The 14,316-nt window shown below is 52.4% G+C and overlaps 1 protein-coding gene across 1 annotated transcript in view; it reads right to left on the bottom strand.

The window, feature by feature from the left end:
• Window positions 1-591: 591 nt before the first annotated feature.
• The window catches only part of PTPN5 (protein tyrosine phosphatase non-receptor type 5), a 39,110-nt gene continuing 25,385 nt past the window's right edge, over window positions 592-14,316 (bottom strand). Inside the window, exons 7-14 of the mRNA XM_033207116.1 lie at window positions 13,282-13,471; window positions 10,561-10,645; window positions 6,199-6,278; window positions 5,878-6,015; window positions 5,247-5,357; window positions 2,322-2,482; window positions 2,117-2,230; window positions 592-1,686 (exon numbers count right to left, since the gene is read on the bottom strand). Of these exons, the coding sequence (XP_033063007.1) occupies window positions 1,593-1,686; window positions 2,117-2,230; window positions 2,322-2,482; window positions 5,247-5,357; window positions 5,878-6,015; window positions 6,199-6,278; window positions 10,561-10,645; window positions 13,282-13,471 (973 nt within the window). The 3' untranslated portion in view covers window positions 592-1,592. The remainder of the gene's footprint in view (window positions 1,687-2,116; window positions 2,231-2,321; window positions 2,483-5,246; window positions 5,358-5,877; window positions 6,016-6,198; window positions 6,279-10,560; window positions 10,646-13,281; window positions 13,472-14,316) is intronic.

Here is a 14,316-nt window from a genome sequence, read left to right as displayed (position 1 = left end):
GCCAGCAGTGGCATCATGGCTACTTTTGCTCCATCCCAGGGGGGCAGGGGACAAGAATAGAGCAGGAGTGTCCAGGATGGCTCAGGATCTCAGCCCACACGCAGATTCCCTGGGCCCCTTGGGAGAAGCTACTCTGAGCCCAGGCCTTACAAGGGAAATTACTGGGCTGCAGCTGCTGTTGGGACCTGTGGAGCCCACATGGGATAAGTGTTTGGCCAACAGGAAGGGGCCTGGATGTGACCTGAATGTCTACTTGCTCTAGCCTTGGCTTCTCTGGCACATCTGTTGGAATTGGTGATCTGCCAGCCACTGTGCCTTCCTTGGAAGCCTTCCACACCTGTCCTTGAGGCTCCACACCTGGCCCAGAGCATCTGTCAGGGCCAGGGGCTGAGGCTGTGTGAGAATCCTGCAGAATGTTCCCAGTTTGGCTTTACAAATTTGGACTCGCTCCATACTCCCAGTCTCCACAAGGGGCTCCAGTGAGCAGAAGGGCCAAGCTCTCTGTGTGCTCATGCTGGGGAGGGGCACAAAGACCCAGGTACAGGAAGGCAGGCAGTGGAGGGGAGAGGCAAATCACACAGACCCAGGTGGTTAGTTTTGCTCAAAATGCTCCGTTTATTGCTCTATTCAATGACCACGAGCGAATTATAAAAAGACACCAAATGTCTCTGTCTGCCGTGGGATAAATATTTAAAGTCAGCAATAAAAACACGTGGCTCCAAGATAACACATGTTGCCAGAGTCATGCATGCCCTCCTGGTGGGCTCTCAACACACGCATGGACATGGGAACACACGCAGAGCGACACGCAGTGAGACTTCTGGGAAGGCTTTCCCACAGTGACACGAAAAATGTCTCACACAGATCTGGGGCTGAGTCCCCACCCAAACCTTGAGCTCCCCTCCCCAACAGGGCCCAGATCCTCTGGGTTCTCCACGCCCCATCTGCCCCTTCCTCGCCAGTGCCTCACAGGTTGGGCACCCTCCTGAGGGCATCTGACACCCAGAGGCCACCCTGGCTGTGATGCCCACTCCAACCTAGAGACCTCTCCCTCAGCTGGAACTCTGGTAACCCTCCGGAGCTCCCCATGCCTAACTCCCAGTCATCTGCCTTTTGGGAGAAGTGCGGGTGAGGCCGAGGCAGGCAAGTCCGCCCAGGTTGCTTAGGGGCTGGAGCTCATTACCCCTTCCTGGCCGAGGAGACACAGTGTCCGGTACAGACAGCAGAGATGGACAGACAGACAGAACACACTGCAGCAGGACACAGAGTGTGGCACGGAAACATTCTGGATCAGGTATTGATGGAACCATCGTTAAAAACTGGGGCCCAGGGTCTGTGTGGTGTGGATCAGGCCCTGGGGCCCCAGGCCCGGCCTGGCATGTCCCTCCCCGACCCTGCCCCCACTCCTCAATATGTACAGTAGGAAGAGCAATGCTGGAGGGTAGGGGCCAGGCCAGGCTGACAGAGAGGACAGAGGGAGCTGACTGAAGGGGAGGAAGCGGGGAGCAGGCCCAGGACCCAAGGCGGGGCCCTGGGTGAGGGCCGAGACTCAGGCGGGGCAGTGCCCAGAGAACCTTGCAGGAGAAGCGCAGTCATTCTGGGGACTGCTGGGACAGCTGCTTTTCGTAGAGGCTCATGACGTGGTGCACAAACTGGTACTGCTCACATGTCTGGATCATGCCGCCCCTGCCCGGCAGAGATGCACAGTGGGGGCAGGGTCGTGGAGGGATGGGCTGTGGGAGGGTGCCTCAAAAGCCACGGAGTAGCCATCACTTGCCAGGCCTTGTCCTTGTGCATCTTGGAGAGACCAACCCTTGCCAACCATTACCCTCTGCCCCTTCCTATCAGGGACACAGATGACATGTCCTACTGCTTTCAGCCTCTCAGCCTCTGTCCTTTTGTCCACCAGCTCTGCTTTTCTTCCCTCTTCATCCGGCCCCCCACTGTCTGGATCCTGCCTCTCTACCCAGCTGTCCTCGCTACTCCTTGTCTGCCCATCAGTCCATGCCAGTGTTTTCCATCTGCCCCTCGCCCCCCCATGCACATGTGGGTCTCTCCCTCTACCCCCTCGAGGCTCTAGCTCCCCTGTGTGCCCAGCCCCTACCCATGGGCTGACCTGTCCTGACGGAGCTGGCACGTGGTCTTCAGGATGTCCACCACACCCTCCTGCCGCAGCTGCTGGCAGCAGATGCTGGTGGCAATGAAGCAGCCGGTCCTCCCGATCCCTGCACTGAGGGCCGAGGGGACCGGTGGGGTGAGGGGCAGGGCAGCCCAGCGAGTGGGGGGCTGCCCCGCTCCAGTGGCTGGCTGGGAGGACCCACCTGCAGTGGACGATGATGGGGGCACAGTGGGGCCCCTCCTGCTGGGTTGCCTCCTCCACCTCCCGCACCAGGTGCAGGAGTGGGGGGGCCCGGTCTGGGGTCTTCTGGTCGGGCCAGGATGTGAACCAGTAATGCTTCAGGCCTCGCTCCTCAGTCCCACTCTGTCGAGGAGACAGAGGCCCACCCCAGGTATGTGTGAACTCCTTCAGCTCACAAACCAGCCCAGAGATAGAGATGGGATGGGAGGAAGAAGAACACAGGAAGCAAACGGAGAGTGGAACCCCTTAACCCTTCCATCTAGGCCATACTGCCCAGTGGCACCAGACAGAGACCCAAAGCCAGCTCGGTTTTGGGGGTTGGTCAGTGGTGTTGGCGTGGATCTTGTCTTTGGTCCTGCCCCAACAACTTCAGGATCGTCCAAGAGGGGCCAAGAGCCCCTTCTCCAATTTATTACTGTCTCCGGGGCTCCTTATCTTAACAAATGGTCCCCCAGACATCCCTTTGTCACATAACCCAGCCCCAGGACTCTTCTTCTCCTCTTGCTGTGCCTCGCCTGCGTGACTCGCCTCTATCTTAGTGCTCCAATTAGTGCTGTAAGTTTTACCAGCTCTTCACACTCCCCGCTTTACTGCCACCTTGACCTTTATCACTGCTCGAGTGTGGGAGATTTCTGCCTCATCCCCAACTGTCTCAGATCCACAGAATCAAAATAGTCTGTGTACAACACACTTCTGGACATGCTGCTCTCCTGCTGAAAACACATGGCTTTGGACTGAATGTGTGTGTCCCCCTAAGTTCACATGTTGTAACCAAACCCCAATATGGTGGTATTTGAAGGGAGGGCCTCTGAGGTGATTAAGTCATGAGAACGGAGCCCCCACAAATGGGATCAGTGCTCTTACAAAAGGGGCCCCAATGATCTTGCACTCCTTCTGCCATGTGAGGACATGACCCTGGAAGTGGGTCCTCACCAGGGTCCTGGTGCCTTGATCTTGGACTTCCCAGCCTCCAGAACTGTGAAAAATAAACCTGTTGCTTACAAGCTCCCTGGTCTATGGTATTTTGTTATAGCAGCCTGAGCAGACCACAACATCCTTCAATGTCTCTCACTGCTCTCAGAATAAGACCTACTCTTCTCAGTCCTTCGCCTGGCTAGGAAGACAACTGCTACAGGGCCTGCCCTTCCAGACACACCTCCTGCTCCTGTGTACTTGTACTCAATGCTCCCACACTCAGAAAGGTTTGTAGGTAAAATCTCAGCAGCACACACAAACACATGTGCACACACACATGCACACAAGTGTTCCATCTTCCATGTCCTTTGTTTTATTTTTTTCTCACTGGGAATGCTCTCCTGACTTGTTTGCCCCTGGTCAACTCTTACTTATCCTTCAAGATCCCATTTGGCACCACCACTTACAGGAGGCCCTCCCTGAGCACATTAGCTGGGAGTGTCCTTCTTTTATACATATATATATATATATACATACACACCTATATATATATTTATATTTTATATATAATGTATTATATATATTTTATATATTATGTATTTTATATATTTATATTTTATATATTATATATAGGTATATATAGGATGTGTATATCATATATACATATATGATATATATCCTATATTCATCCAATTTAACATATGATATACATATCCTATATTCTACCTATCTCTAGCTCAGTACTGACCATCTTATACATGCTTCTCGAGGAAAGAGTCCAAGCTTTGGGAAGCTCTGTGTTCACAGTACCCAACCCAGAACCAAGCTCAGGCCAGGTATTTGTAATGTCTTATGGACAAAAGTAAATTCCCTCAAACGCCAAGAAGACCTGGTTCTTCCCTCATCATCTCCATGGCACTGAGAAGGTGAGCAGCCCTGCCTCATCTCAGCCTGTCTTTCTGTGGAATTTCTATCCTCAGGAAGCCATTTGCTCAGGTCCTGGGTTACCTGGCTGTGACAGCGACCACTACCTCTGCTCTTGACTTCCGGGCCCTTCATGCCCTCCAACAAGACCTGGATCTTAGAGCTGATTGGCGGGGGGCACTGCTCTTGGGGGCTGAGATGCTTCGATACCCTACCTAGCCCCTATCCAGTGGGAGAGGGAGCAGCCAGAGGGCCAAGTCTCTGGTCTTGTGCTCAGTAACCCCTGTGGCTGTCAGCATCAATGAACCTCCTTGGCTGCTCCTGGATAGGGCATCAGCTTCCTGGTGCCTGGCTCGCCTCTTCCAGCCTTCCCTAAACATGGGTCTTATTTCTCACAAGCGGAATCCACTAATCCCGATTTCAAAGGAACAGTCTCCTCTATTATGCTGATCCTGGAAGAAGCACAACTTCAGGGTGGGAGGATACCTTCCCCCACTCTTCTGGGCTGTTTTGTATTGCTCATATTTTGTGTGTCTTCCTTTTTCTTCCTGTTTTCTGTAACCACAGCCTCCCTGTACAACTCCAAAGCAGCAAAGAGTGCCTGCCCTCTTGTGGACAGATTGGGCACTACAGGCCAGAAGCCCAGCATCCCAGGTGAAGAGATCTTTCTAGGGAGGATCTCAAAGTCATGATGAACCCTCAATTATAAGGACAGTGCTGGAGGCTGCTGAAGTCCCCTCGTCCAGACAGTCCTGGCCTTGGGTACATTTGAAGCATAGCTAGAAGGCATTATGAATGACAGAGTAGAAAGAGAGAGGAGCCCATCAGCACGAAATACAACTGAGGACTGGGAAATGCCAGGGGTTTGATTCTACCTCTGGCCCCCAAGTCCTTCACCTCTCACTTATCCCTAATTATCAGAAAATCTGGGAGTGACACTGGCTTTTAGGTCAGTTACAGTGGACTTTGGGGACCTGTTCTCTGTGGAGTCCCCAGTTAAGCCCCTACACTCATCCTCAGCTTCGCCCAGCCCTGCCCCAGGCCTCACCTTGAGGGAGATGAGTCGCAGCCGGTAATCCTCCGTGTGAATGACTTTCTGCACAGTGATCTCAACATCGTCGTACACCACCTGCTCCTCTGGCCAATACTCGGTGCATTTCTGCAGGGGCCCAGATCAGGCTGCCACACAATCCTGTTCCCTTCCCACACTCTCCCCAGCACTTCAGCGGAGAGATACACAAGGGCAACAGGGTTGCTGCTACAGAGTGTTGGGTTCAAATCTCAGCTGCAAACTCTATAAGCTACGTCCCCTTCCTGAGCCTCCGTTTCTTCCTCTGGAAAACAGAAGTGCTACCATCTGAAAGACTTTCATGGAGATTCAGTTAAATGGGCCAGGAGTACAGGAGTAGCCAACATCTGTCCCGGCAGGCTGGGAGGCAGCAGAGTGCTGTGTTTAAGGTCACAGGCATCGGAAGTGGAAAGACCACCTCCAGGCATGCCTCTATCTGTGAAGCCGGGGGCAAATGACTTAACCTCACCAAGCCTCACATCTCCTCATCTTGGCAGCAGAGTGAACACCGCCAACCTTGTGAGATTGTCATAAAGATTAATCTGAGAATAAGACACTTAGTGTAGGGTGCAATGTAGCAGGCACTCAGAATGGGGACGGGGGTCCCTACCTCGTTCATCTCCTCGATGTTGGTGATCATGACAATGATGGGCGTGTGCTCCTGCCACACCATGCGCCAGAAGTCGGCGACCGTGCTGACGATGGGTCCCTGAGTGGCGATGTACACCTTCTCCTCCCCACCATAGCCCTGCGGCCAGCCAAGACCAGGCTGTCAGGGTCAGAGGCAGTGCTCCCGGGACCCCATCCCCACACTCAGGCTCTTCCCAGAAGCTGGCATGAGTCAGACTTGTATAGGGACAAGGCTGAAGGATGGATCCCATCGACTCAAGCCTCCCCTTCAGCAAGAGGCTGTCAGGGTGAGAATACGTACCCGGATGTAGTTGGCATTGATGTAGGAACTCAGAGGGTCGTCAGGGTCTGGTGAGGTCAGACACACTCTGCTGTGAGGGTCTGGGGTGGTAGGAGACAAGTAAGGCTGGAAGCTGGGCCCTCTGGGGCAGGGCCCACCTTCTCTGGCCTATTCCAGGATACCCATATTTCTTCTGTGACCTTAGCAGTTCTTCCTTTCTTTGTCCAGCAGCAAAACATTCCCCCATTCATGGTTCATTTTGCAGGCGAGGACTCAGGATGAGGAGGAGGGTGGAGAGAGAGAGAGGTGTCCCCGGGTCTCCACCTCTGTCTCTATCCTTAGCCTGTGCCCCTTAAGTTGCCCTATATTCACTGTGTCTTAGTTTCTGGAGAGGAGACAGCTAAGTCAACAATAGAATTACCTAGGGAAATTCCTGTACAGATCTTGGACAGCAAGAGACAGCTAGCTTGAGTATACACTGTCATTAGCTTGCTGTGTAGGCTTGTAAAACACATAGCCTTTCTAAGCCCCAGTTTTCCTATCTGTCAAATGGAGGCAAAGATGTCTACTTCCTTGGGCTGCTGGGAAGACGAATGAGAAAAGAGAAGTGAAAGTTCTATATAAATGGTAAAGTGCTTTATAAATATAAAGGGCTATTAAGATGTGGGAATAGAAAGTTGAGGGAGGCTACTAAGATGAAAACGATAGTCTCCCCTATCTCAAATAAGACTGGAGGGTCTTAGCCTCATGTGCACATGTGCAAAAAGGGTTTTTTTTTTTTCCTTTCAATTTATTCACATGTCAAATCCCATAGTAAAAGGGGCTCTCTCTGTCACTCAGGCTGGAGTGCAGTGGCACGATCATGGCTCGCTGCCGCCTCTAACTCCTGGGCCCAAGTGATCCTTCTGCTTCAACCTCCTGAGTAAGCAGGACTACAGCCATGTGCCACTGCACCTGGCTAAATTATTATTATTATTTTTTTGGGTAGAGATGGGTCTTGCTATGTTAACTAGGCTGGTCTCCCATTCCTGGCTCAAGTGATCCTCCTACCTCGGCCTCTCAATGTGCTGGGGTTATAGGCATGAGCCACTGTGCCCAGCCCCCACCCTGCTCTTCTTCCTGAAGTAGATTTTGTTTTGTTCCAGCTAGATCCTCCCTGCATTGACTATTCGGTCAGCCTGCAGAGGCTGAGACTGAGGTTGTATGGGCTAAGGGGGAAGCTGGCTGGAGGCCCAGAGTCCTGGGTTCTGGTTTAGTTTTGTCATCAGCCCACTTGTCCAGGACTCAGTTTACTTCCTGTAATAGGGAGGACTGGACTAAAGACTTCCAGTGTGCACATTAGGAGGCTCTCACAGGCAGTAGAGGGGGGTCTACACCATCTTAATGAGTCTACACCACTGAGCCAGAGAGGCTAGGTTCAAATCCTGATCCTGACTTACTAGCAGTGTCAACATGGACACAATTTACTTTATCTCCCTGTGCCTTATCTGTAACCTGGGGATGGTCATTCCACAGTGACCTTGCTTATCTTGTAAAGAAGTTAACTTTAACAACTAGAGTCCTTATACCAGTAACTAGGACCAACACAAAGTATCAGCTGCTGTCATTACTGCATTATTGCAAGTTCCACAGGTTAAAGGATAAAAATAAGTATCCTAAACCCAGTAGGAGAAATTGGGGAGGTAAAGGGCACAAGCTTTGCCTCTTTAGCCCAACCCCACTGTCTAAGTTTTTGGCAGGTGATTTGGAGGCAGTTCTTGTGAAGAGGGGGCATAGAGGGTGGCAGGGATGGAGAGGAGCGAGGGTAAGCGGGAAGGGGCTTTTGGGGGACCTGCAGCAGAGGAGGGCAGGAAGCTCTGTGTGGGCCATCTCCCATCTCCCTGTCTGCAGGCAATGCTGTTCTGTCAGATTCACATGCACGGTGCAGGGTAGGGAGTGGTGAGAGGTGAGGCTGGAGAGGATCCAGGTGAAAAAGGGTCTTATAAACCAGGCTTAGAAAGCTGGATTTAGGCTGGGCATGGTGGCTCATGCCTGTAAGCCCAGCACTTTGGGAGGCTGAGGTGGGCGGATCACTTGAGGTCAGGAGTTCGAGTCCAGCCTGGCCAAACATGGTCAAACCCTGTTTCTACTAAAAATATAAAAATTAGCCGGAAATTGCTTGAACCCAGGAGGCAGAGGTTGCAGTGAGCCGAGACTGTGCCACTGCACTCCAGCCTGGGCAACAGAGTGAGACTCTGTCTCAAAAAAAAAAAAAAAAAAAAAAGAAAAGAAAGATGGACTCAAACCTGAGGATTAAAAGGGTGACAACAATGACGGCATTTAAGGAAGAGAATGACACAATTAGATTTCTGTTTTGCATCATTTTGGTGGCAATGGTAGACGATGGAGAGGAGAGTGTGGGAGCCGGGAGCCAGAAGACCAGTTAGATGTTTACTGCAATGATCCAAGTAAGAAGTGTCAAGGATCACAGGGCTGTCCAGCCTGGCATGGCTCCAGAGGGCACTTATGTCAATCAATGTAATCTATGTAAATGGTGTCCCCTGGAATTGGGCAACATGAAAGCCTTAATCTCAAAAGCATCATTTGGCAGTGAGGCTGAAGAAGAGGATGTAGATCTGAGAGATATTATTCATTCATTCATTCATTCAAATAGGTACAGAGCCCGGCATGGTGGCTCATGCCTATAATCCCAGCACTTTGGGAGGCCAAAGCAGGTGAAGGTAGCTTGAGGCCAGAAGTTCGAGACCAGCCTGGTCAAAAGAGCAAGACCTCCATCTCTACAATAATTAAAACAACCCAAATAGGTGCAGAATGTCTACCACATGCCAGGCAGCACTGTTTTGATGCTTTGGACACAGCGGAGAAGGGGAGAGAAATTGCTCGCAGCATCTTGTTCTCAATGTGCCTGTGGGTTACTGGTCACTCTGCCTGTAATTGTGCATAGACCTCTCTCCCCCACTAGGCTGGAAGCTCCTTGTGCACAGAGTCTGTGTCGTATTTACAACTAAATCCTCAGTCCCTGGGGCAGGAGCTGAGGAAATGTGTGCCCAGTGAATGAGAGAACAAACTTCAGCGTGTCCTGGATCTGAGAGGCAGGCGCTGCTCAGCCTCACCTGCTCTCTGCCTCCCAACCCAGTCTCTACAGGCACAGGGTCCATTCTTGCTGGACACAGACAAAATTCTTTATTGGGCTCAGGGCATGGTTGGAGGCAGCTCGAGCCTCTTGGAATGCAGTGAGGACTGCATGGAATCCTGGTCTGCTCCCACCTTCCCCCAGTGGCCATTCTGAGTGGCCAGCAAAGTATAAGGTTCTAGGATACTCAAGTCCCTCCCTCCAGGTAGGGCTGGGATGGGGGAAGGCAAGATGAGGGAAGAGGTGAGCATCCCTGAATAATGCATCCTGGCCTTAAACGGCGCTTTGTTTAACCGGAACTACCTAGAGACTGTGTAACCATAGCAACTACAAGTCGATATTTTAAAAGTTAAAAATAAGTCATGACATCTTACATGTTGCTGGAGATGCTGATGGCAAAGCTGCTTTTTAAAAGCCTTGCTACTCTACAAACTGAATTGGAGTAGGTTTATGGGGATTCACTTTCAACGAGGGCCTGGGGTCAGAACTTGGCAAAGGTGGCAGGCTCATCGAAGCTTGATAAAAGTTATCTGAAAATGATACCCCAGGGCTGAAAGAGGAGCATCAGGTCACCTGGTCTAACTGCCCCCAAAGGAGGAAAACCCCTTTCAGACCTTCTAGGGGACTGCTCATGCCGCCTCATTTGAATACACTGAGTGACAGGGAGCTCACTCCCTGACAGAGACAACTCATTCGCCTGTGGGAGTGGATGTCCCTGTTAGAGAGCTTACAATCCGACCACACTCCACGCAGTGTAGACAGAGAGCCTGACAGCCTGACTCTGGGATCACAGAGGCCCAGGTCTGAAATTCAGCTCTGCACTTCCTAGCTGTGGGACTGTGGGTGAGCCACTTAACTTCTCTAAGCCTTAACTTCCTTTCCTTAAAATCTGCCCACTCTGAAAAGATAGAGGATATGAAAGGTGACCTTTCGGCTACCACACTGTGGCTAGGAGCTGCTGTCATTACCACCCTTTCTCTCTGGGTTTCTAGAGGGCTCAGCACAACACATGGCCAGGCAGGGCAAAGGACCAGAGAGTGCAGTGTGAGGAAATGAACTCGCCTCTGGCCTCAGCGGGGAGGCGCTTCCCTTCAGCCAGCACACCCCAATCCTCTGTTCCACCTCCTCTAGCCATGAGTGTCCCCTCACCCCTGGAGGCCCAGCTGGGGGCTTCTGGTCCTCCTCAGGGTGAGGGGCCCCCAGGTGAAGCTGAGCCTGCCCCCATTCCCTCGGGGGCAGCGAGTACTCACTGGGAAGTATGGTTTTGTACCGGTTCTTCCGCACCAGCCCAGGGATGTCGTACTCTTTGGGATCCACAAAGTTCATGGGGATTTCCTGTGGAAGGAGAACATGGGGTGTGAGCAGCTGTGGGCCCTCACAGATGTTTGAATCCAGGGGCTGCTGTGCCCCCAACTCCTAGCCCAGGGGCTGCCTTGAGTGCACACATTCATTCAACAAACATTTACTATTAAGAGAGTTAGTGCTCACGAAGCATTCAGAACAGTGCCTGGCACATGCTGAGTGCGTAATAAATATTATAATGACTGTTGTTTTTGGAGAGCCAGCCTGGTATATATAGTCAATAAATAGCTGATGAATGAAGAAAAAGACAGAAAGTGACCTGGCCAATCGCTGCCTTCCTCCATGCTCCCTGGGTAGCATTCCTCCCCTGGGCATCCCTATCTTGGGGACCTGGGTTCGCGCTGCTAGCTCTGTGGTAACACCCACTCCATCCTCATCTCATGTCCCGCCTCCTCTGAGAAGTCTTCCCTGATTCTCCAGCAGGAGAGAAGCCTCTTTCTGAGATCCCGGGAGTATTTGCAGGTCCCAACCACTGTCTGTGTCCAGAACTCTGAGTCTGAACTTCTCTCCTGGCATGTGAGGGCTTCTCGAATGTGGCCTCTCTTTACTTCCAGTTAGGCCTGCTTCTCCCCTGTTGTTAATCTGCTGTTCTCAGTCATGCCTCTGGGTCTGAGCTTGTGACGTTCTGCCTCCTGAGGGCACTGGTCTCCCCTCACCCTCATCTCTCCAAGTTGTTCCCACCCTTTAAAGTTCACCTCTGCCTGGGCGCGGCAGCTCACACCTGTAATCTCAGCACTTTGGGAGGCCGAGGCAGGCGGATCACGAAGTCAGTAGTTTGAGATCAGCCTAGCCAACATGTTGAAACCCCATCTCTAATAAAAATAGAAAAATTAGCCAGGCATGGTGGCAGGCCCCTATAATCCCAGCTACTAGGGAGGCCGAGGCAGGAGAATCACTTGGAACTAGAAGGCAGAGGTGGCAGTGAGACAAGATCACGCCACTGCACTCCAGCCTGGGCAACAGGAGTGAAACTCTGTCTCAAAAAAAAAAAAAAAAAAAGAAAAAAAACCTTCACCTCGGAGTCTGTCTCTTCCTGACATCCTCTGGGATGACTCTCCATGCCTCCTGCCTCTGCATTTCCTTCCAGTCTGTCCACCAGCGTAGTCCCTGACTGCACCCAGCTTCACACTGTTTCATTGTTTTTGGACACACTAGGTATGGGCTTTGCAAAATGAGGATCATAACGCTTTCCAGGGTTGTGAAAATCAAAAGAAACAACATGAGAAAAACTGCCCCCAGAGTGGGTGCTCAGGCCGCGCTCCTTCCTCGACAATGACCCACCGAACTAGAAATGAGGTAGAGGATGTGGTTCTTTCTCGAAGGGGAGATGACGGCCGTGGGAGCTCAGAGCAGGAGCTGAGGCTGGGGTGGTCGAGGAAGGCTTTCTAGAGGCATCTGGAGTGGGTGATGTGAGCAAAGGCAGGCAGGAGAAAGGCACAGGCGGGGCTGGCCCAGTTTGAAGCGGACCATCCCTGCAGGGGTGGGGCATGGGACGTAAGGCTGGAAAAGGAGGCTGGGGCCACACCAGGTGAGGTGTGCTGATGGTGTATGCAGGTGGTACCAAGTTCTGGAGAACTTGGAGCAGCAGATCAGATGGTGATGGAGGTCTTCTCACAGGCGAGAGCTACCTGGTCCAGATAGGCCCAGGGCGGAGGCCAAAGGAAGGGAGCTGTGAGGGAGGAGGCGCCTGCTTCCGTGCCCCTCTGGCTTCTACCAGGAGGAACTCGCCCCCGATATTCTCGGCCTCTCGCCTCTTCCTGCTCACAGAAGTGAGGAGTTACCTGTCTGGTGAATTTGGTTGAGGAATGGAGCTTTTGAGTCTCAGCCCCTTCCTTCCTCCTCCTCTCAGGGCCCTCCTGCCAGGAAAGAATTATAGGGGTGACCCCATGGGGCAAGGTCCGAGATATGCCGGCACCCCTGTGGAGCGTGGAAAGTGCGTCTAATTCTGGGTCTCGGTATCAGGAGGCTCACTCTTGCTATACCCTGCTAAGCCTCATTTCCAACCTGTATTTTATTGACAACAAAGGTGATATTGTGATCTCCTATGCCTTAGCTCTTAATGGCTGAGCACTCAGGCAGGTAGACAGGGGTGCCATTTATCGAGTCCCTCAAAGTCCCATAGGAGGCAGCTGGAGGCTGCTGCAGAAGCCAGGTTGGAGGTGATTAGGACCTAAGCTAGGGCCCCAGGGGTGATAAGGAGGGGAGGCGACTAGAAAGATTTCAAAGGCAGAAGAACAATGCTTGGCAGGAGGAAAGTGGAAAAACAGAAGAGTTAGAAGCGAAGGTTCTCTGTGGCTTTCAAAGCACAGCACTGGGCAATAAAGACTTCGCCTTGTCACTGTACCTCCATCACCTGGCTGGGTGCTCTGCACATGTTACTAGTCTCTTTAATCTTTGAACACTCCTATTATTTTCATCCCCATTCTCCAGATGAGGAAACTGAAGCTCAGAGGGAAAGCAGCTTGCCCAAGACGGTGGGAGAGCTGATGATAAAGTGATACTAATCTACTGCAGATGCTGAGTTCCAGGCACCACGCTCCACCACCTGGGTAGGTGGATGGTTGACATGGGTCTGCACACAGTGGGGCAGCCGGCTCAAGGGAACTCACAAAGAATTCCGCCTGCAGCAGGAAAGGGTCCAGGGCCTTTTCGTGAAGCTCTTCTGCTTGGAGGACACGGGAGGCGCTGAGCAGGTACTCGCGGGCGGACTCCTCACGTGGGGACATGAGGTAGCCAAAGCCCTCCTCGTTGCAGCCCGGAGTGCACATGTCCAGGGTCAGTGAGACATTGGAGCCCCTCCTGGAAAGACCAGGAAAGGCAGTGTGAGTCTCAGAGGCACAGGGGCGGGCATGAGCTGGGGTCTTCAGGGGGAAAAACGAGGGAGGGAGTGATCAGCTGGGAACGGGGGGGGATCAAGGAAGAGGAGTGGGAGTGTGACAAAACCCCCTGTCAAAGCAGCATGAATCTCAGTCCCGAGGCATCGGCTGACTCCCTATCTCCTACCTCCTGCAGTGGAGATGTTAACTTAGTGGGGGTTTGGAGCTCCAGTTCTAAAAGTTCCATCCAAAGCTAACCCAACATGGCCTTACCCTGGACTCTCCTCCATCACCGCTGGAGGCAGTTCTGCCCTGTGGTCCCCAGGAAGCTCAGAGAGGGGACACCTGCCTGAAGCACAGAAGCAGGGCTTGGGCCCGAGAGGATGGCTCCAGACCCTCCCCACTGCAGTCCTGGGCCCAGCAGTCCTGCGATGAGGCTGCTGGTGAGTCAAGGACCTATTGTCCAGGAGAGGCCAGGACCCTCAGCTGTCAGGAAGGAGGGAGTCCCAGGAGCAAGGTGGCCACAAGGATGTCTACAATGGGCAAACTCTATGACACTCAGTGTCTCAGACCACAGGACAGGATGGGCCCTCATTACACAGAAGGGGAAACTGAGTCCCCATGAAGGGCCAAGAGTTGTCCAGGCTTTCCCAGTAAGGGGGTGGCAGAGCTGAAACAAAAAGCTAGATTTCCCGACTCCACACCCAGTGTTCGTTCCATGACATGACATGGGTAACTCAAATGTGGTGTGATCTGGCTTATCCACCTAGACTCTGAAAAGAGGGTGTCTACACTTCTCAGAGTGTGCTCTGTGGAACACTATGAGCT

The sequence above is a fragment of the Trachypithecus francoisi genome, unplaced genomic scaffold, assembly GCF_009764315.1.
Source record: "Trachypithecus francoisi isolate TF-2019V2 unplaced genomic scaffold, Tfra_2.0 Lachesis_group8, whole genome shotgun sequence".
NCBI lineage: Eukaryota > Metazoa > Chordata > Mammalia > Primates > Cercopithecidae > Trachypithecus > Trachypithecus francoisi.
This window is presented reverse-complemented; position numbering and strand designations above follow the sequence as displayed.